Source organism: Aspergillus candidus, assembly GCF_002847045.1.
Source record: "Aspergillus candidus strain CBS 102.13 unplaced genomic scaffold BDW47scaffold_19, whole genome shotgun sequence".
Taxonomy (NCBI): Eukaryota; Fungi; Ascomycota; class Eurotiomycetes; order Eurotiales; family Aspergillaceae; genus Aspergillus; species Aspergillus candidus.
Genome location: NW_020194024.1, coordinates 88879 through 110745, shown reverse-complemented (window position 1 = coordinate 110745; position 21867 = coordinate 88879). Strand labels below are relative to the sequence as shown.

The following is a 21867-nucleotide window of genomic DNA, read 5'->3' as shown; positions in this document are numbered from 1 at the left end:
ACGAATACCTGCGGAATTGGAAAGCATCACAATGGCCCTAGACTCCAGGGTTAATAATCAGAATCGGACAAGCCTGTCGAGCGAGTCCGACGACAAAGACAACTACTCCACCGAAGACGAAGAGGAAGTACAATTCGAGCTAGACGAAGAAGCCATGGCCCAACTCCCACATAACCTGCAAGGAATCATGCGCCGAATCCACCTAGAGCAACTACAGCGACTGAGAATAGAGCAGCCAAATGTACAGTTCCGCAGACAGCACAAGACTAGAACGCGACGGTACGCGACTGCGCCGTCTCGATTCCCACCCTCCCAACCGCGGGCATTTCCGAGTAGCTACCGTGGACTGGAAGGCCGAGGGTTCCCCAGGCTAGTCGATATGACATGGTGCAAGTGTGCAATTTGCCGGAGCGTGCGGGCCATAGACAACAAGTGTAATGAGCGCGCTCTTTACGGGCTTGGATTGAGCGGCATGGCGAATTTCAGCAATGCAACACTTCCGGATTATAAGGCTGCATCACGGTTGGACGCTACAGGACAGGCCGGTGAGAGTAGACGTCGGAGCGAGCCTCTGTTGCAGAGATTACGAACGAGCGGTACGCATCATGAATACGAAGCGGAGGAAGATGAGAAAACGTGGCGGCAGAAGGAGAATCTCTACTCCAAGTTCTGCAAGAAACGCACGTCCACTATGTGGAACCTGCGCAATCGAATGTCCAGGGGGTTCCATACAATGAGCAAGATATTCAGGAGGTGATTTATTGATAATGCACAGGTGGTTCCGGCGGGTTGGTTGGGGAGCTGTCGGAATTCAATACGGATCACTTGGAAGCGGCTAGTCTTTGATGATGAAATGCACAGGAGGTGTCAGAAGGCATAGTTCCAACATAGAGAAAAGAACCATTTCATCCGAAGTAAATACGAAGAACAAGCGAAGAGAAGCATCGAAGCTGATAGATTTAGATTAGGGGGAGGGACACCCGGGCTAGTCCCGATCGGGCTAGAGGGCGGTGAGCTTCCAGTCCGCAATCCCACTTCGAGGAGCGCTGGAAATTTGATGCTGAAGGCGGGCACAACTCTCCACATCATCTACACTTCTTCCCCCCACCTTTCGGACGCCACGAGCTATTCACGAAGGATATTTCTTTGGAAACATCCGGACTAGCTGGCTTCTTTTTAATCTTCCCCCGAGACAACGTAAACGTCCACCGCCAAAATGCAGGCCCCGGTGGTGGTGATGAGTATGTCACCCCGAGGAGATGGACTACCTGGGTTCTTTGGCTTCGTTGGCTAATGTATTTTCAGACACCAATTCTGGTGAGAGACAGGTTGGTCGTCAAGCACAGCTTTCGAACATCGCTGCCGCGAAGACGTATGTGGCTCTTCCGCCTTTCACTTTCCCCGCGTCGGCCCTAACAGAGGAATTGACCCTTACAGTGTTGCGGACATCATTCGATCATGTCTTGGACCCAAGGCCATGCTGAAGATGCTTTTGGATCCCATGGGTGGTATTGTCTTGACCAACGATGGTCATGCAATCCTGCGAGAGATTGAAGTGTCGCACCCCGCAGCAAAGAGCATGATCGAGCTCAGCCGTACGCAGGATGAGGAGGTTGGAGACGGTACCACGACCGTCATCATTCTCGGTACTTATTAATTTTTTTTTTCTGTCGATGAAATTTTGTGGCTTGCATGCTAACTTGTACCAGCCGGTGAGATGCTCGCACAGGCTCTTCCTCAACTCGAACGTAACATTCACCCGGTTGTCATCATCTCGGCTTTCAAGCGCGCGCTCGCGGATGCTCTTGCTATCGTGGAGGAAGTGTCGGTACCAGTGGATATTCACGATGACAAGTCGATGTACACTCTGATCCAATCGTCAATTGGCACAAAGTTCGTCTCCAGATGGTCGGATCTCATGTGCAGCCTGGCATTGAAGGCTGTGCGGACCGTCTCCTTCGACGCCGGTGGTGGAAAGCAGGAGGTTGACATCAAGCGGTACGCTCGTATTGAGAAGATCCCCGGCGGTCAGATCGAAGACAGCGAGGTCATCGACGGTGTGATGGTGAACAAGGATATTACGCACCCCAAGATGCGGAGAAGGATCGAAAACCCGCGTGTCGTCCTGCTCGATTGCCCTCTGGAATACAAGAAGGGCGAGTCGCAAACGAACATTGAGATCACCAAGGAGGACGACTGGAACCGAATCTTGGAGATCGAGGAGGAGCAGGTGAAGCGCATGTGTGAGGCTGTCTTGGCTCTTAAGCCCGACGTTGTCATCACCGAGAAGGGTGTTTCAGGTAAGGGAATTCGACGGTGTTCTGCGGGAATGATGGTTTCTAACGCGTGTTGGTAGACCTTGCGCAGCACTTCCTGGTGAAGGCGAACATCACCGCTCTCCGCCGTGTCAGGAAGACGGACAACAACCGTATTGCCCGCGCTACCGGCGCCACCATTGTCAACCGAGTCGATGATCTTCAGGAGTCGGACGTGGGCACGCAGTGTGGCCTGTTCGAAATTGAAAAGATCGGCGACGAATACTTCACCTTCCTCACCAAGTGCCAGAACCCCAAGGCTTGTACCATCCTGCTCCGTGGTCCTTCGAAGGATATCATCAACGAGGTTGAACGCAACCTGCAAGACGCCATGTCCGTTGCCAGAAACGTCATCTTCCACCCGCGACTGTCCCCCGGTGGTGGCGCTCTCGAAATGGCGGTTTCCGTCAAGCTGGCTCAGCTGGCCAAGTCTGTTGAGGGCGTGCAGCAATGGCCGTACAAGGCCGTGGCCGATGCGATGGAGGTCATCCCCCGGACGCTGGCCCAGAACGCAGGCGTCAGCCCCATCCGTGTCCTTACCCGCTTGAGGGCCAAGCACGTCGAGGGCCAGACTAACTGGGGCTTGGACGGTGACTCCGGTGCCCTTGTCGATATGAAAGAGTATGGCGTTTGGGAGCCCGAAGCGGTGAAGTTGCAAAGCATTAAGACTGCGGTCGAGGTGAGTTCCAAACCAACCCCCCCCCCACCTTCCAAAAGTATTTCTCAACTGACTTCTCGACTAGTCCGCGTGCTTGTTGCTTCGTGTGGATGACATCTGCAGCGCCAAGTCTGCCCAGCAGGCAGGCGCCCCTGTTGGCGGTGGAGAAGAGTAAGACATAGAAATAGTGGCTAAAAGATCGCGTACATAATGCTGAACGATTACTCTTTGGTTCTATATGAGTATTCTAGACTATAAAAAGAATTTACATGGGTATCTTCATATAACACACGTTGCGACCACACTTGGCGATATACTGCCTGTGGAAGCTCCTCGGAAGGGGGAAGGAGGTCTCAATCATCATGAATGATAACACCAGGCGTCTCAACGGAACGATCCACCCCCTCAGAGCCCGTATTCTGGACCCCATCCATACTCCCCCCAAGCGCATGGCCCGACGCCCCAGTAGCCGATTGCTCAGCCATACTCACATCAGGCCCCTTCTTATTCTTCCTCGCCGCATTCTTCTTCCCCCTCCTCTTCCGATTCTTCTCCGTCTTCTCCTCATCCTTCCTTCTAATCTCCTCCTGCTTCCTCTCCCACTCCTCGTCCCCCTTCTCCCTATCAACCTCCCCCTGCATTAACCGCAGCCGCTCGTATTCCCTCCTGCGGCTCGCTTTGTAAACGTGGAACTCGCCAGATCCCGCACCGGCCGAGGATCCCTGCACGTTCGCGACGATCTCCGGCGGGGCGGGCATCGACCCCGCGGTCCGTTCCCTGGACGGACCGGGAAGGCGGATGTCTTTGGCGGGGTCGCGGAAGAGGGAGCTGATTTGGGTGGCTTGTTCGAGGTGAGGTGTGATGGCGCGACGCTTGACGGGTCGTTTGCTGCGCGGGTCCGCGCTGGTGGGGACGGACTCTGGGCCTGGTTCGGACATTGTGGTGAGGTGGTTCGCGTAGAGGTCTAGCGGTGTCGGTGTTGGGTGAGAACGGGTGGTAAGAAAGTTGTTGTTGCCACTTTGCGCGGAGGATAGCGGAGGTTCTTCAGCCCGGTTGTAACGATAAGCGGTTATTGCGCTTAGCCGTTGTGGCGTTATGGGCACTGCAAGCTCGGGTATAATAGATATCTGACTATAAACTGATGTTCGGCGCTGAGGAAAGGTAGTTGCGCCAGGCGTGAGGTGGAAATGGCACTCCGTTTGCGCAGGAGAAAAAGAAGATCGGCAGATATAACAGTGAAGGCGGTGATGGCAACTGGGGAACAGAACATGTGACACGGGTAAAATCATTCAATCAATTCATTCAATCAATTCATTCAATCAATCGGACTACTCGATTCGATCTCATCTTTCTTTTTGATCTCGACGCTTGCGCTGTCGCTCTTGGCGGTGCATTCTTATCTTATCTTTTTTATTTTATTTTGTCTTCTTCGTTCTGATGTTATGACCCCGTCTGTCCTTGTTCTTCATTATCGCATTCCGGGTCTAAACTCTCCGCGTCGCATCACCCCGCGGTTTATCACTTGGTAGATAGCTATGGGTTCCAAACCAGGCCAGAAGGTGAGCGGTCACTGTGAGCCCAAGGATGCGCATACGCGGTCTTGCTAAGCTGTCGAATTCTAGTTCGGTGTTGAAGATACTTGTCGCCTCAAGTCAGACCCTGCGTTGTTGGGACATGTCTGTGTGAGTGATACGGCGGTTTCTACTTCGGTTGACCTTATCTGACGTGGTAGTGGTTACTCTGCAGAGGACGCACTATGATGTATGTAATATACTGACCTTATATCTCCGTCCAAAGCATTTGGTAACTGGGTAAAAAGGTGGAAAGCCAGGAACATCTGCATGATCTTTTGATCCGTTCCTACACCTCCGTGTCCGAGCAGGATCTGATGGAATTCCTAGAAACAGGCGTGGTATGTAATTTTCGCCCCGGAAAGGCCGATGACATCTGAACGCCGGCTTATTGTGTCCAGCCACCAAAGGGATATGTCTTCGTTAGTTTCCTGGAGCCATCGCAGGGTAGCTCTCTCATACACGAGGATGATCTCGAACTTGTAGACCGGGCTTTGGAGCTGGGTGAAACCGTGAAGCGCCATCTGGACGATACAATGAGTGGTACAATCGTCAGCACGTCGGCTAAGTGCTGCCTTGAGCCTATCGCTTTTCGAAATCGAGACCCGAACACGGGAGAGTACGGTTCGCTCAAGTTCGCCGATAAACCGCGCCCGCGTGTGTGCTCGGTCTATCCTGAGCCTGACGATGGAGAAACGCCACGGCTGTACAATGTACCGATATCCGAGCTTACCAGTTACGAAGAATTCTCTGAAGGGGACTATATTATCTATCGACAGAAGCTGGGATACATACACGCGGTCGACCGCGATGCGGTGCTACTTCTGCCCAACCAAAAGGTTGTTATCCCCCACGAACCAGCTCAATTAGAAGTTCCACTTTGTTCCGACTCCAGCAAAGTCGTGTCACTCCCCGACCACTTTGACGCTATTAACACACACCGTTTGAAAAATGGCGAGTTCATGTGGTCCACGACAGAAGCCGACTTTGTGTTCCCCGGTCAATTCGTTTTCACTCCCTCCAAAAACCTGGACCGGAAGGACATCACTCTTGGCAATGGCGAGCAATTCGTGCCAGAGGGTTATGTATTAGCGACGCCGCCTGAGAACGTGCATGTCGACTGGGTGTGCCCCAACGTGTTCGCGCCAGGGATGCCTTATACCAGTGATGATAGTGAGACTCTACTGGCTTCAGATCTGATTGGAAATGCGGTGAAGTGTGATTTTGGCAATCTACCTGGTCAGGGTTCTCGTGTGCCCCAGGTCAAGTCGGATACGTGGCTTAGGGCCGGTGATAAAGTTCGATTTCGAGACGCGAGGGCAGCAGCTACCACACATGCTACTTCCCAGCACATTCCCCCTGACCAGTCCTTTGGGTATGATCTCAATATTTTGCGGATAGTATCTACCGAGACAGAGGTTACTGTCCAATGGCAGGATGGAACTACCACAACCGAAAAGGGGGTCAACCTGAATAGATTCCTAGGCCCCGAGGATGAAGTCTGGCCCGGGAATATCGTTGCCCTTAAAGACGCGACTGAGAGGGTTCAAAGGCCGTATCACCAAAGTGACAATCCTCGTCTCACCACAGCGAGTGCTGAATTCTGGGATACGGTTCTTGTCAAAAAGATCGGGGTGGTTCAAGCCGTGGATAGCCGAGAACGTATAGCGTCAGTACGTTGGTTCAACGGCCCCGGGGTCGAACTGCTGAGCCAAGGAAACATACTACGACCGGGCTCCTCTCTTGGTGAACTCGGCCGTGACTCGACCCACGTTTCTCTCTATGAGCTCACCACGTATCCCGGCCTCAGCAGATTGATCTCCGATACGGTACTAATAGTTCCAGAAACGGTTCACCAGTCCACATTTCCGGGTCCACAGGAGGAGTCAATTGAAGCTACGGGGCCGTGTACTCTAAGCTTCCTGGCTCCCGTCACCTTGTTTAAGGCGTTTGTGTATCTTGAATCCATGAAAAATGCCATTGTAAAATCCGAATGGTTCAGAAACACGACCAGAATTGACACGGCACCCCTTCCGGGACAGTACACCATGCACTACGATGAACTTGGGGTGAAGGGACCAACAGATTTTGTGGGCAAGATCATCAGCATGGACCTGGATGGCACCATCACCGTTCGACTGGCGGGCGTTGACAACTGTCGAGATATTCGTGTTCCCTTTGAGAAGATCATGATGATCATTGATGAAGAAGATACCGTCCCCCCTGGCGCTCCCCCGCCCGGTCTCCCTCTGGACATGGATGATCCGTGGATTACAGAGACGTATGAGTACGAGGGGGGTGTTCGCCTCGATGATGGTAGCGGAGATGATGATTGGATGACGGAGGATGGGTATGAAGAGATTGATTGGGAAGAAACTCCAAATGTCGCCCATGAAACCGGTGGCGGTGGTGTCGACCGTAACGAGAACTTCACGACCCCTGGAGTCTCGGAGATCGCACCGCCTGATCACGACGATGAGCATACCAATGAGGAGGCTGTCCTTCCCGCAGCTACGGAACAGCCTACGCAAAGAGAAAACGGGGCCCACGATCCGTCAGGCTCCGCGCCCTCATCGTGTCCCCCCAGCTTTGCATTGTTGGAAGGTTCTCCTCCCTCGGACCATCGTTTCATTTCCCAGGCTGCACCGAGTGCATTCAGCAAATGTCTGAAGCGCATCCGGAAGGAATTCGGGATCCTGTCCTCGTCGTTACCGCCTGGCATCTTCGTCAGGACATGGGAGTCTCGAATCGACCTCCTCCGCGTGCTGATCATCGGGCCGCAAGGGACACCATACGAGCATGCTCCATTCGTGATCGATTTCCACTTCTCTGACGATTTCCCCACCCAACCGCCGGCCGCATTTTTCCATTCGTGGACCAACGGACAAGGCATGATCAACCCGAATCTGTATGAAGACGGGAAAGTCTGCCTGAGCGTTTTGGGGACTTGGCCTACTGAGAATCCCGAGGAGACGTGGTCGCCGGTGAATTCGACCGTTCTGCAGATTTTGGTGTCCATCATGGGGTTGGTTCTTGTGAAGACGCCGTTCTATAGTAAGTTCCCTGAAGTTTCCTGTGGTCGCCACGGTAGCCTGTTTATTTGCTAACCTGTCCCAGACGAACCCGGGTACGAATCACTTGCCGCGGAGAACGACCGGCGAGTCGAGTCCAGCCAGTACACCGAGAAGGCATTTCTACTGACTCGGCGATTCATCCAACATGCGCTTGAACATCCGGTTGCCGGGTTGGAGGATATCATCGCGTGGAATTACCTTGCCGACGCCGAGCACCAGGAGAGCGAACATCCTCGGTTGCTGCGACGAGCCATCAAAGAGGCCCTTGACATGATCGAGCACCACAACTCGACCTCTACCGAGGATGCCAGCGATGCGACTCTGGCCGCCTCGCCGTTTGTTTCGCGACTCAGTCTCGGGGCAGTCGTGATGCTCCGTAAACATGTCACTGCGCTCGAAAAGATCGAGGCTACTGCCACGGCACGAAGTCGTCCATAGATTAGACATCGTACTAGATACTCTGAAGACATGACATCACATCTATCGATCGAACGCAATCAGTTGATCTTTTCCCAGCGCCTCGACTATGACATAATCCAGGACTCCAGGAGAAATTATCTTGGAAATCATCATATCCGCTTTATTTTTTTGTACATCAAGTAGATAAGCTAGGTTATACTTCCAAGAGAAAAGAATAAACAAGTATAACGTTCTTTTACCGAATGTGCAACAATCTCCATTGCCCCGGTCGCGGCACCGGCTCCATGTAATACATCTCTATTTCTCCTCCCATTTCTACAGAAACTCAACAAAATATCTGAATTCTGGAGAAAATTGATAGCCATATAGATAATAAATTGGCGAGGCAGATAGACACGTAAGCACTGTGCATGGTAGAGGTCGGGAGGCCGTGGGTCAATCAATCACGCTCTGCTTTTTCCACCTCTCTCACTCACTTCTTTCACTCTCCTTCCCCTCTCATCTTTCTTCCATCCATCGTTATTTATTTAAATCTTCGTTGGTGGATCTCTGTTCATCTATCACTATTCCTAGTATTCCTTCCCGGATTATACTACATCCCCAATCCATCTCGACTTTGTGGTTAAATCCTCCTCCTTTGTTTGTTTTCGACTCGCGACTCGGAACTTTTGCGCGTCAGACAAGGAGATGCCTTATCGTGTGGGTATGTTGTTCAATTTACATCGTAGTTCTTGATTTCTTTTCTTTCTCCCTTTATTTCATTTTAAGTTTTTTCAATTCGGTTTTGGTCAATCAACTACTGTTCCCAAGTAATTGTATCTGCGCTCGTGTCAATTCCCTGCATTCCTGATTAGTTCCCCGTCCATCCTACCCCGTCAACTGGCATATTCCCAGTCACTTATCCCTACTTCTCCCTGTCCTACATTTATTATCTTCTCATTTGGATCCTTTTAATCCCGTTTCTCTTTCTGAAACCAAACTAATATTCCTCCAGAGGCAGCCAAAACCGGCCGCGCCGGCTGCCAAAACAAAGAATGCAAAGACACCAAAGTCAAGATCGCCAAGGGCGAGCTCCGCCTGGGCACCTGGGTCGATAACGATCGCATCCAGGCCTGGATGTGGAGGCATTGGTACGTACTTCATTTCTTCCTCGCATGTGGGGAACGAATATCTACCTAGACACATACCTTCACAGGTAAGTCCAGATAAGTACACTATACTAATAATCGTATCCAGGGGATGCACCACTCCCAAGCTCATCTCCAATATCAAAGAATCTATTGGAGAGGGCGAGGACATGGATCTGGATGCCCTTGATGGCTATGATGAGCTGGAGGCTGGTGAGCAGGAGAAGATCCAGAGGGCGTTTGAGCAGGGCCATGTTGATGATGAGGATTGGAAGGGGGTAAGTTACTTAATTCCCTTGCAATTCCTATCCAGTTGCGTTCCGCATCTATAGGTACTTCATGCAAAACGTATACTAACGATCCACAGGATGTCGAAGTGAACCGTCCCGGCTCGACCGGTTTCCGCAAGCGTATCTCTAAAAAGGCTGCCAAGGTAACCCTTCTTGATCATTGCTTTCCCAACTTAAAGATAGCATGCTAACCCCCAGCAGACGGACGAAGCCGCATCAGAGGATGAAGAAAAACCCGCCTCCAAACCCAAGGCAAGCGGCCGCGGCAAAGCCCAGAAAAAGGACGCATCTCCCAAACCCTCGGCGGAAGAGAAGCAGCCCACCCCCAAGAAAACCAGCACTCCCCGCGGAAGACCCAAGAAAGCGGTCGCGGAACCCGAGCCCGAGGCCGAATCCGAGCCCGAAGAGGAGAAGCCAACCCCCAGAACTAGACCGGCCCGCCGCGGCAAGAAAGCACCTGAGCCCGCCGAGGAAGAGGTCGAAGCTCAACCCGAGCAGAAGAAACCCGCCGCCAAGAGAGGCCGTCCTTCCACCAAGGCCACTGAGGAGCCTGTGGCTAATTCCTCTGCGAAGCGTCAGCGTAGGTCCACGGCGGCAGAGGAGGATGTGACTGAGCCTGCTGTCGCGGAGAAGCCGAAGCGGGGACGGAAGAAGAAGTCTACTTGATTTGTAAATTTCTTCCTTATACAGTTGTTTTTTTTTTTATCTTCTTGTCTGTCGTGGTCGTTCTGTGGTTTCCTATGTAGCGTGTTTTGTTGTGTTTGAGGGATGATCTATGGCATTTATTCATGGAAGGAAGCTGTCAATCGAATGCGATATGCTGTCTATGCATGCATACATTCTTCATTCACTGATATTCCGCGTTTTCTCCTTGCAACCAACCAATATCCCCAGAGATGATCTCAGATGCTTGTACTAATATCAAGATACAACTACATCATCGTCTGTGTATTTCCAGGCAGACTATCTATCTACCATATACATCTACAGACAGACAGAGCGTGAAAATAGAGGCGGCCGAATGGAGTACTCATTTCCTAGCTAAGATCATTCTCCCAGTATTCTGTTCCCGTTTCTCACATCGATGGTATTCATGGCATACACCGAGTATGCACTCAGAGAGCAAAAAAGAAAACAGATAGGTACAATAAAACCAGTCAGATCAAGGAGAGACAGCAGTTTGATTTGCGACGAAAAGTAAAACATATTAAAAAAAAAGATCATTCGCTTGGAGCAACAAATAGCAGACATGGCTTCATTAAAAGGGTAGTTTCGGCCAACCTCGAAGCGAATGCAGTATTATCAACAAAGGATTGACAAGAAGTAACAAGAGGTCATTCATCATTCGTTACCATGAATAACTGGCATTCTGGGATTTGGCATGGTATGTCATGTATGGCATGGCGCGTGGCTGCTTGGTTTGTTTGGTTTGCGAGACTTTTTTTTGTTCTTTTCTTTTGTCTTTTTTTTGGGGGGGTTTTTTGCGTTTTAGTTGAGGCTTTGCGAAAATGGGTAGGTAGGTCTGGGGTGTCTATGTTGTGGCCGGTTGTGCGACTTGGAATCGGGGATTAGTCCATGCTGGATGGTGAGAGTCATTAGTATAAGGTTGATCTCGCTCTTATTTTATAGAACAGAGGAAACCTTACGGAGACTGCTCCAAATCATCCATATGGTTACACATAGCCACAAACAAGTCAAAGAAAAACCTATGACCCATTTCCATCTCAAACTGCATGGTTCCACTGGTCTTGAAGATCTGACGAGTTCGAATAATCATAGCCAAGTACCGCGCCCGCAGCTGGTACTCCGTGTCTGGCGTGTTATCGTAGGCATAGCGCGCAGATTGCAGGATCACGCCGACGGGCAGGCCGGTCTGGAGGCCTTGCTTGCGAAGCGCAAGGCGCTTGAGGTCCTCCATGCCGTACCGTTCTGCCGCGCAGCAGACCGCCGTGTCGCGGAGGATGACTTCCCCTGTGGCGGAGAGCGTGATGGTGGCTTCGCTAGATCCGCGGCCGCCGTAGCCGGGGGGCACGGTGGGGTCTTGCTGGGCGTTCTCGAGTTCCCATCCGTCTTGGGTTTTGTTGCGCAGGAGGCGGGGGAAGTAGTCCCCTTTGTATAAGAATTCGAGAATACAAGACAGAATCTCGGGCTCCCTGAAATTGTTATTGATGATACTTTGCATGGTGAGAGGGAAATATGGACATGGATGGATTTACTCCTCTGGCAAGATCACCACCTTGTTGGTGTTGTCCTTTGCGAACTGGTCCTTGAGCAGCGCACCGAAGAAGGGAGCCCTAGAAAGGATGTCTTCGTGAGCCACGAACAGACGCTCCTCGGAGCTCACAACCAAGGTAACGATAGGGCTGATCAGGGGGCTATCACATTGTTAGTCTCAGCTGCAGGTCTTTGTGAAACAAACAAGGGACTCACTCCGTAGGAGACCGTGGTGGACTTTGCGTCTTCTCGTGCATCTTTCCCTTCACCTTACCCTCCATCCTCTTCGACCGTGACGGCTTAACCCTAGTCGACTTTCCCACTCGACCGGTAGGACCAAAAGAACGTTTAGCCGCCGAACGACGGCCGCCGTCTACATCCATCAACCGGGTCAGGAACGACACAAGAGTCATCCAGACGTAGATACAAAGAAACGACAGAAGAATCCAAGCAAAGGGAAATGAGCGAGCGAACTGATCAGGAGGATCGCAAAAAAGGGCTGACGCTACCGGGTCATGCGCGGGATCATCGCATGAGGGGATGAGCCTTGGAAGCGTTCCATCCAAGACGAGACTCCCCTCCGAGCCGCAGGTCTTCATATGAAGGAGGGATATGAAGATCCTGGGAACATTGAGGGAGGATGACACGTCCTAGGTAGGAAGCTTGCCACGTACGCACAATCCAGATCCCACCATCCAGGGTTAGAGGGTGAAAACAGGCTTGCGTGCGCGGGGATCGGTCGACTCTGGGCGTGGGGAAGAAAGAGAGAAAGAATACGAAGCTGGAGAGGATGAGATGACGAGGAGGAGGCTAGGCAGAGATCATGTGATATCATGCAGGTGATGCGATTGTTTTCCTGATTGGTGTATACGTCTGCTGCCTATAGTATATCTATGGTGACATCTACTCCATACTGGGGATAAGGATAAACCAGCGTACGGAGTAGTAGGATGAGACATCCAGAACATGGAAAGATTCAATGCCCTGCACATCATTGAAGATCATAAAATTACAACTTACTCTGTATATATATCCTGGATTCGGGTGTTGCTCTAATTTAACTCATACTTTATGATAGGTACCTCATTCCCCGCACTTCAAGGTATGCTCTCATACTTTGACACTTTGCTCAAAGAACACTACAACCATCAATATAAAACATTTATTAAACTTCTGATATTAAGTAGGTACCCAACATCCTCAAACTAATCTTGAGATAATGAAGACATCCACTCTGCGATCGTCGATCCAAAGCCAAACCAACCAATGACATCCAATCCCCCCACTGGAATGAGGGGAAATCGTGGCGGATGCAGGTGGTGGCGCGGACATCTGTGGCGCACGGCTCATGCGCGCCTCAGGCCAGGGTAGTGATATCATCGCCTGATCCCGCCCAGCCCTCGAAACATGGAAGGTTTGTCTGGTCTGGTCTTTGTTATGCAGCTCGCAGGGATGCAAGGTGGCCATCCTAATTTAAAGAGGGGGTTTCATCATTTATCAGGGCTGATATCCTAGGTTATTGAATGATTTAATTTACTTCTTTTTCTTCTCCCCTCTGTTAATAGGTACTACTACTATTCATGTCTTTGATGTCTCTTGTGACATACTACTACAGTAATTAGCACAGCCCAGCCTCCTCGCCTCCCACTCGTCTTCTCAGCAGAGTCAACCAGAGTCGGGTACAAAACCAGTAAAATGCAGCAAATCAAGAACTGGGGCCGCCAGTCACAGCGCAGACCGTCCCAGCCTCCTATCCTAACCCCCGAAGATGAAGCCTTTCTCCGGACTATCACGTCCGAGGATACGCGCCAGCCTCCCGTGTCGCCCCCTACCGGAGAGGCGTCGGCAAATCGCGACGTACACTCCCCTACCAGCCCGATCGAGCCGGTCGCAGAAAAGATCCAACCCTCGGTTTCGCCGGGTGAGGAGTTCGGGAGAGAACTAGGAGAGGAAGAGAGAAGGAAGACACTCGAGAAGGAGGAAGCGGAGCAGAAGGCAAAAGCGACGCCCAAGGATCGCAGGGCCAGCCATGTGCCGGCAGGGTCTTCTAAATCAGATAAACCTCCGGTCGAGAAGAAGTTGAATCCACTGAGTTGGTTCAGAAGGAAGAGTCCCGAGAAGAAGGTATGGCGCTTCCTCCTGTACGTCGCATATCATTATCCACGCGCTCACCCTATTGCGCCCACAGAAAAGTGAACCAGCAAAGAGTGCCACAACCGATACCCCCAAGAACGCCCCCGTCAACAGCGCAGCCGACGCCGAAGTGAAGCAAGAAACCGAAGATATGACGGAGATCCTGGAGCGTCTGAACCTAGCGGCGGACAACAACAGCGTCTTCTCCTTCAGCGACGAGACGCAGGAGCTGCTGCGGAAATTCACGCTAATCTTCAAGGACCTGATCAACGGCGTCCCAACCGCCTACCATGATCTCGAAATGCTCCTGACAAACGGCAACCGGCAGCTCCAGAGCACCTATTCGCAGCTCCCGGGCTTCCTGCAGAAGCTGATCGAGAAACTCCCCGAAAAGTGGACCGAGACCCTGGCCCCGGAGATTCTCGCCGTCGCGGGTGAACGAGCGGCCAAGAGCGGCGTGAATATAGAGAATGTCGGCAAGGCAGCCGCTACTGCCAACAAGATGGGGATTCAGGTGCCGAGCTTGAAGGAGCTCGTTGGGAAACCGGCTGCTGTCGTGGGGATGCTCCGGTCCATTGTGGCTTTCCTGAGGGCTCGTTTCCCTGCTGTGTTGGGGGTGAATGCTCTTTGGTCGTTGGCCTTGTTTAGTATGACACTGCGCTCTCTGATTCTTTCTTACCACTGTCTACGTGCGAAGCTGACATATATTCACCCGGTTAGTCCTCCTGTTCGTGCTGTGGTATTGCCATAAGCGCGGTCGCGAGGTCCGTCTCGAGAACGAACGCCTCGTCACCGAGGAGGAGATCGGGAAGATGAACGAGGAGTCTCCGGAGGAGCGAATCCGTGCTACTCAAACTCTTACTACTACCGCGCCGCAGGGTGCGTCCGCGGCTGAAATCCGCGACGGAATCAAACAGGCGCAGGAAGCCCGACAGACTGTCCCAGAGACAGCTTCGACTCCGGCTGAGAGTACCCCAAAGAAGGAGAAAGAAAGCGAAGCACCCAATACACCTGCGAAGCCGACCCGGTCCAAGTCAAGATTGTCGATATTCGGTCGACCACATCCGAAACCTGCGCTTGATCCAAGCAAGGATGTCCAACCATATCCTGGAACGTAGTCACGTCCTTGATTTTTTTTGCTTATTCTTTTTGTTTTTCCTTTGGATGTCTTGGCTATCTATCATACGATACTATACCCATTTCTCCTTTTGCTACGATACTACGAAATCATGTTTATTTATGGTTGATTTTTCCTTCTTTTTTCTCTCATTTTTCTAGAATGATTTTCCTCCCGTTTCTAATAATAAAAAGACGCAAATTGGCAACAAACCCACAATTAGATTCATCTAAACCGTCACATGAGCCATGGTTTAGCATCAAATAGCTGCGGGACACTGGGCCCCGGGTGGCGACTTTGAAACTCATGATCATAATTTTTCCAACCGTCTCAAAGTAGCCGGGTGTTTTCCACTATGAGATCAGAGGGGCGTCAATCTTCAATTGGGGGAAGGACTTGTTCACTAGCCTGGATTGAAGTCGGGTAATACCACTGATATACCCAACTTCTTTCCAGCTTCTATCCGATCTAGAGAGGTAGACTTCATTTACCCTATTGCCGGGTGCTGCCGTCCAGCCATATGGCAAATTGTACATCAAGTTCTCGGCATCAAAGTAACTGCGGGGTGCAGCTAATCCCGAGTAATAAATACTTCTGTCCCCATTGGCCAATGAATGGACTGGTTGATGCCGATCGGGCGTCTCCACCGTCAGCCACCGATTGCGATAGAGCGAAGTATGTAAGGTAAGGTAAGCGTGGTATCGGAGGATGAGGGCGGACCAACGTCGGCTCCGATATTTCCACCTTGAGAGGAGGCTATAGGAATCCTACGTACTTGTCATCACGGTTTGGATTTCAAAAGTTGATAGTGGTGTCTACTACCTAATACGGGTTGTGGCGAGTTTGCAGTAATCTGTGAGGGTTGAATGGGTCCATGAGAATTTCTTTCTTCCGGGAGTCGGGTTACTGGATACGCAATCCTAGTACTACAGGTAATATGTAGTGCCAATGTAGGTCTAAGGTATGCTCCTCAGGCCACGAGGCTGCCATCTCCGAGCACAGCATGAAGTGAGTAGAGCGAGTGTGGTGGACCATGTCGGAACTCCTGAATAGTTTCCGTTTTAAGATGCGGCAAACAGACCCGCCCAAATCACAACACCACTTCTGATCTCTCCCGTATCCCAAACACATGGCCCAGCAAACGGCAAGACACCCAAGGCAGTCTCCGATAAACTAACGCAGCTAACAGCCCCCAAGCACCCAGGTAAGATGCAGACAGTTGTCTCCCTCCTTACCGCTCTTTCAACCCAATCATATTCCAGCATCGCGCATCATGCATGTCAATACCCCTCTTTTTGTCTTTGATGTCCACTCTGGAGTTGTCTTTGCAGATAGATAGGTAGGTAGATATCTTGCTCGATACCACCTTACAGTCTGGTGAGGTTTAGGGGCTTTTCGCCTACTGCACTGAGGCGCGCTAAACGGACGGCGTGGCCTGACGGTAGTGGTTTGATATTGGTCTGGAATTCTGATTCTGGTTTCTCTCCCGCGATGGCGTCTGGCAGTGGCTTCTCACCTTGGCTGGATTGCTGGCCTGTGTTTGGGCTTGGTTTAATCCTCCGAAAGCTAGATTGGTATGATCCTGCATGCGAGCTCGAATAGGTTCAAGGTTCTGGAGCTGGTTCTGTGGTTGTTCATGCGCTGGCTGGGGCATATACTTCTTTGACCTGTGGAGTAGTTAGGGCATGTGTAGAGGCCGCGGTATCTGAGCTAGTTGGTTCAAACTGGGGAGACGCGCTATTCGAATTCTCTCGAACCCGTGAGCTTCCATTGCTATTGTACATATGGTGTACTCCAAGTCCAGCGAGGCAGCAACTTCAATATATCCTGCCTCAGGCCACAATTATGGTATATTACAGCTGGGTAATGCGGATAGTTGTCCAATACTACCTTGACAATCGACTACCAAGCTCTCCATTCTCAAACCCCAAATACTTGAATTGCCCCAAATCATTCGCTATCTACAATTTCTCTAATTTCTTATGGCGGTTGCTGTTGGCGCCAAGGCTGCGGACCAACAACTAGCCGTCATCACCAATCTAGACGGTAAAATACAGACTAACCATATGGGAATCAATAACGTGTCTGCTAATTTAGGTTGATTGCTTTGGCCACGTATAACGTTTGACGATCTCAGCCGCGGATCATGGTCTCAAAGACAGCAGCATCTGGTAGGGAAATTTCTTCCTTGCAAGGACGATACGCCGAGCTGGAGTTATCAGAAACTCTGCCCCTCGTCTGATATGTCACCTCCGACTGGGTTTTAAAACAGGGTGCGATCATGATGTCGACAGACAGAATTCGTGCAGGGAGCACGGTTCAAAGAATGTCCCCTTCCCGACAGGGATTTCAGTAATACAGTTACTGATGATACTCTAATAATACAATGGGGGGACGCTTCGTCTGTCGCATACCCACAGGGAAGCCCCTCTCATTCTTGACTTCAAGGAGCCTCTGCTGCAATGAAGGTTCGGATCGATCTGCGCCAACTCCTGCATACCTCTGATCGAATAGCTCACAAAATCTATACCCGGTCCTGCTTTGACTCTTGACCCAGTCCGTATTCTATTCACGTCTACAACAACTGTACCCCTCATCGAGTCATAACCCAAGTAAGATGACATGGTCCGTGTATTTGTAGCTTTGATCGGCTATGAGTCACTATGACCCTCCTAACAATGCACGCGTATGGGTGGAGGCACTGGAGATGCAGAACGAGCGGGTCAAGTCATGATTGTCTGCGTTGGTGCTGGATCCTCCAGACCTAGGTAGCCCATCTGCAGATTCAGGTACCCAACGGGAAACGGAGAGGAGCGGGAAGTCTGTACATCAGTGGCATGCCACACCCAAGGTCTTCTCTCCCTATTACTTTTCTTTCCGAGGTTCCAGTATCAGCCTCTGACTCAACGGAGAGAGCCCCTTGGAACTTTCGCAGGATGAGTCGAAAAACTCCTAGATTCATGACCCCTCATCATTCTCATGGTTGCCTCGAGTGGATCAGGAAGATCTATGACTGATCCATTAGTTTGATGAGTGTCGGGTTTGCCCCTCCACTTAGAGGATGGTGTGATTGGTTCAATATAGAGAAAGCGCATGGAAACAAATCAGTGGAAGAGAAGAAAGGAAAAAAAAAAAAAAAAAAAAAAAAAACATACCAGTAGAGAACCATGAACATGAGGAAAAATGGAATGAGGGTAAAATGCGGTGAATGACGAGGAACCAATGGATAGAGATGTTTTACCAGACATTCACCAATCACTCCCGGGCGAAAAGACCCACTGGAAAACTCGACCCGCCCCAGAGCTCTCTAGGGTCAGTCCCGCCTTAGTCCGCCCCCCGAGAAGGCCCGTTCTGTCCTGTATTACTAGTGAGTGATACTACGGCCGGCGCCACGCCCACTTGCAATGCCAGTGGGTACGGAAGCAGATCTTCTGTTGGCCTCCTCGCTCATCTTTTTTTCCCGGCCTTTCTCCTTCTCTCCCACCCCTCATCGCTGCCATTGCTCAACACGACTTCTTACCTCCCTTTCAAACACCATATTTCAAAACATTTTTATTATTCCAAACCAGATATTGTCAAGTGTTGCCAAAGATGGCTTTCGTTGAGCTGTAAATTCCTCGCTGGGGAGAAACGGCAGTCTTTTCCCCTGCCCTCCCCAGTCCAGCAGCTCCGAGTATCAAATCTTGACTTGACATATCTGTTCCTCTTTCGACGCACGCGCCAGAAACGTCGGAATTGCCCCTCTATTACTTCACAGAAGAAGCACTTGGTCGTCCCACTTTGGACGTGAGTGCTTTCGTGGTTGCAATCAATCTCGACTTTCAATCTCCTCCCCCCTCTTCTCTCCGATCCCTCCCTCCTCCCCTCCGATCCTTCTCTCCACCTCGACTTTACGATACAACGGATTGTCTCTTCGTCTTCCTCTTCCGGGCTGTGCCGATCTACAGTCTTGTCAACAAGAAAAGAGAAAGACAAAAATTCAAAGCATAAAATAAATTGGGACCGTCTGAAGTCTCTGACGCAGTGGCCTCAGTCTCGCGCAAACTCTAACAGCACCAAACTACGAAACTCAAATTTACTTATATTGGATCAACCCTCCTTTATTGAAACCAAGGTGCACATTCATCATGTCACCTCACCAGTCGTCAAAGCGCCTGGGCGCCAAGGAAATCCATCGCAATTCCAGCCCTCTATCCAACTTTTCCCCGAAACGTCTTAGCAAGGCAGTGTCGCTGGGTCCTCTCAGTTCGGACCGCAAACGCAGAGCGTCGTCGTCCGTCTCTAGCGTGTCTTCTGTCTCCTCGATTGAACTTAGCGACGATGCGAACGATTCCGAGGAGGATGCCGATGACGAGGATGAAAGACAGGCGGTCCGGGTTTCGTCGTACGGTCGTCGCGAACGGTCTCATAAGGCGGGCTTAAAATCGAAAAAGCGGTCGAGAAAGATGAGAGAGTCGGATGACGACGGATACGATGGCCAAAGAAGTGGCAACGATGATGACTCGGAGGACAGCTCCGACGATATCTACGCAGCGGTGGACTACATTAGTGACGGGGACGATGGGGAAGATGGCGACGTGGAGAAACTGGAGGAGATGATGATCATGGAATCTGAGACGGAACAGGGGTTTAATCCCTTTGCCGCGACTTCCGGTGGAGATGCCCAAGCTTGGACGGGCCCGAACGTCTTTGAAGATCATATGCTCCTGTCGACCGCCTCCTTCTTCGACGAGGATCAGCTCTACAGTGCGATGCAGACGTTTGGAGACAATGAGCTCGCCAGCGAGACGGCCGTGGAGACACCGGTGCCGCGGCGGGTGCATTTCGAAGAGTATTCCGACTCTTCTTCGGACAGCGATTCTCACACCGAGGATGAGATCCCCAGCGACTTTTTACAGCAGGACTCGCTCGATCCGCAACTGCGACGGATGATTGAGAGTGACAATGAAACCTACAAGCGCCACCATCGTCGGCAGTCCGAGGAGATGTTCGCCGAGTCGGATTATGGCCATTCCAACATTTACCACGTGGAGTCCGACGCCGCTGCATCCGAGGGATCCGAGTCGAGCGGCTATGAGAGTATGCAGGACGCCTTCAGTTTTTTTTTCCCTATCTTTTTACTGACCTGATTTGAAGCCGATGATGGCGAGACTACAGACGAAGATCTTCCACCCCCAGCGACCATCACCCACCCGCGATCGATTCTCCGTCGCGACTCCTCTGCCTCACTGGCCCCAACGGCGGACGACAAGAGTGATACTCCTTCTCGTCGACGGGGTCCCGTCATGGGGACGTTCGTCGCAGACCCTCACAAGCCGGTCGCCCTGGTGGACTGCACTGGCAAGCACCTGGTGATTATACCCGCCTACGCATCATCCCGCCATGATTGGCTGGAGTCCACGACCAACAGCAACTGTAACACGGCCAACAATAGTCCGCGGGCGACCACGATGCATCTCGTAGACGAAAGTGATACGGATGCCCTCGTCTCACCCAGCCATATTGACTTGAGTCCCATGCTGGCCTCGAGCGCCAACCTCATGATGACAGCCCTCGGGAATGATATCGCTCCCGGCGGTCAGGTCATGGGGCCCCCTGAGGCATTCTACCCGTCGCAGGAGTTCACCATTGACAGTTCCTTCGAGGACGATGAGGATGAGGATCCCGAGTCGGTACTAAATGTGAACGACTTCATCGACTTCGGCGATGGGTCGTCCGACGACGACGACATGGGGAAGGCGTCCGAAGACGACATCCTCGCGTCGCCGATGGCGCCTCCCTCCATCCACACCGCCGCGGGCACGCCAACCCCCAGCCGCTGCGAGGAGATGCAGCCGGCGACCAGTGCGGAGCGATTCCTCAACCACCTGGACCAGGGCATCGTCACGGCCTTCCGCCGAAACCACAATCGCTACCAAGCCCTGCTACGCCTTCCCCAGCACCGAGAGTTCATGCCCGCCAACTCCCCCTCCCGGGCGACCAGTGTGTTCCGACATGCGCGCCATGCGGACCAACGCACGCCGACGCGGAAACGCAAGGCTGGTGGGTACACGGGGGGCGAAGCTGTCCGACGCAAGCTCATGGATGCCCACCGCCGCGGCCAGCTTCCTTTCTAAACATCCACAACCCCCGAGATCCAAAGAAACGAACCACGCCCCGAGGGGGTGTGTCACCGGTTGCCTTGTGCACCGTGGCTTGTGGCACCATGACCATTTGATGGCCACTGACGACGCTTGAGTCCCGCTTTATCTCCGAAGACCAATTGATCCTCTTCTTTTTTTTTTTCTCCTTCCCCTCACATCTCGATTGCATCCAGTCGTCGTCGATGAGATCGACGCACCTTGCGGGACGGGTGTCGAAGACTGGGTTCCTACAGCCGACCGTCTGGGACGGTCGGTCAGGTTTTACATTGAATTTCTGATCGGGGAATAGACTCACTCCACTGGGACATAATCCTGGAAAAAGTTGATGAAGTACGAACATTTCTTTTTTTTTTATCTTTTCTTTCTCTTTCTCTCTTCTATCTCACGAACATAAACACAAGCCATATGGCGTGTATGTATGTATGTGATAGATGCATGGATGGATGGAGGTAAACTCCCATTGGAAAGTCCGGGGAAAGATAACAATCTCCCCTTTCCTGGCTGTTTGTTTATATTTTTCGTCATGTCAGCGTCCAAGCCTATTTGTTTAGAATACCTATCGAGCAAAAATACGAATACCTTCCTATTCATCATTTTTTTTTTTTTTTTTGGTCATAGTAAGATATCGTACCTTGCGCGTGGACTCAAGCTAAATAGTAGAGCACAGAGGTATGCAGCACTATTTGGTATTGGACTTGTATGACGCAGTATAGATAATTGCATCCAGACCATCCATGAAAGGACTGGTCATTCAGATTTGTCACACTGAACACACCAGCCTTCAACCGTTGGTGGATGTCGTGAA

The 21867-nt window shown here is 51.4% G+C and overlaps 9 protein-coding genes across 9 annotated transcripts; 7 read left to right on the top strand and 2 right to left on the bottom strand.

Annotated features, from left to right (window-relative positions):
• Positions 1–37: 37 nt before the first annotated feature.
• Positions 38–871, top strand: BDW47DRAFT_104901 (uncharacterized protein). Its single transcript, XM_024812439.1, has one exon. It carries the CDS (start codon positions 155–157, stop codon positions 755–757), a length of 603 nt encoding a protein of 200 aa, XP_024672489.1. The 5' UTR covers positions 38–154; the 3' UTR covers positions 758–871.
• A 220-nt stretch (positions 872–1091) lies between these two features.
• On the top strand, positions 1092–3210 carry BDW47DRAFT_104900 (chaperonin-containing T-complex subunit CCT3). The gene is made up of 6 exons (XM_024812438.1): positions 1092–1241; positions 1306–1372; positions 1438–1646; positions 1710–2300; positions 2357–2994; positions 3059–3210. The coding sequence occupies exons 1-6, from the start codon at positions 1217–1219 to the stop codon at positions 3146–3148; spliced, it is 1620 nt and encodes a 539-aa protein (XP_024672488.1). The 5' UTR covers positions 1092–1216; the 3' UTR covers positions 3149–3210.
• A 116-nt stretch (positions 3211–3326) lies between these two features.
• Positions 3327–3911, bottom strand: BDW47DRAFT_125313 (PRKRIP1 family protein; the record flags this gene model as incomplete). The annotated part of the gene is made up of 1 exon (XM_024816364.1): positions 3327–3911. The coding sequence occupies one exon, from the start codon at positions 3909–3911 to the stop codon at positions 3327–3329; it is 585 nt and encodes a 194-aa protein (XP_024672487.1).
• Positions 3912–4308: 397 nt separating this feature from the next.
• On the top strand, positions 4309–8251 carry BDW47DRAFT_104899 (ubiquitin-conjugating enzyme E2). The gene is made up of 6 exons (XM_024812437.1): positions 4309–4532; positions 4596–4655; positions 4720–4734; positions 4793–4885; positions 4946–7598; positions 7662–8251. The coding sequence occupies exons 1-6, from the start codon at positions 4509–4511 to the stop codon at positions 8054–8056; spliced, it is 3240 nt and encodes a 1079-aa protein (XP_024672486.1). The 5' UTR covers positions 4309–4508; the 3' UTR covers positions 8057–8251.
• A 253-nt stretch (positions 8252–8504) lies between these two features.
• Positions 8505–10466, top strand: BDW47DRAFT_104897 (uncharacterized protein). Its single transcript, XM_024812436.1, has 5 exons — positions 8505–8741; positions 9033–9168; positions 9275–9443; positions 9533–9598; positions 9657–10466. The coding sequence occupies exons 1-5, from the start codon at positions 8726–8728 to the stop codon at positions 10119–10121; spliced, it is 852 nt and encodes a 283-aa protein (XP_024672485.1). The 5' UTR covers positions 8505–8725; the 3' UTR covers positions 10122–10466.
• Positions 10467–10702: 236 nt separating this feature from the next.
• On the top strand, positions 10703–11062 carry BDW47DRAFT_23093 (uncharacterized protein). The gene has a single exon (XM_024818520.1). The coding sequence runs from the start codon at positions 10809–10811 to the stop codon at positions 11025–11027; it is 219 nt and encodes a 72-aa protein (XP_024672484.1). The 5' UTR covers positions 10703–10808; the 3' UTR covers positions 11028–11062.
• BDW47DRAFT_23092 (uncharacterized protein) lies at positions 11063–12039 on the bottom strand. Its single transcript, XM_024818519.1, has 3 exons — positions 11886–12039; positions 11672–11830; positions 11063–11608 (listed from the first exon to the last, which is right to left on the bottom strand). The coding sequence occupies exons 1-3, from the start codon at positions 11948–11950 to the stop codon at positions 11098–11100; spliced, it is 735 nt and encodes a 244-aa protein (XP_024672483.1). The 5' UTR covers positions 11951–12039; the 3' UTR covers positions 11063–11097.
• A 1171-nt stretch (positions 12040–13210) lies between these two features.
• Positions 13211–15128, top strand: BDW47DRAFT_104894 (uncharacterized protein). Its single transcript, XM_024812435.1, has 3 exons — positions 13211–13793; positions 13858–14449; positions 14523–15128. The coding sequence occupies exons 1-3, from the start codon at positions 13365–13367 to the stop codon at positions 14918–14920; spliced, it is 1419 nt and encodes a 472-aa protein (XP_024672482.1). The 5' UTR covers positions 13211–13364; the 3' UTR covers positions 14921–15128.
• A 3750-nt stretch (positions 15129–18878) lies between these two features.
• BDW47DRAFT_23048 (uncharacterized protein) lies at positions 18879–21258 on the top strand. The gene is made up of 2 exons (XM_024818518.1): positions 18879–19998; positions 20056–21258. The coding sequence occupies exons 1-2, from the start codon at positions 19047–19049 to the stop codon at positions 21033–21035; spliced, it is 1932 nt and encodes a 643-aa protein (XP_024672481.1). The 5' UTR covers positions 18879–19046; the 3' UTR covers positions 21036–21258.
• The last annotated feature ends 609 nt before the right edge of the window (positions 21259–21867 follow it).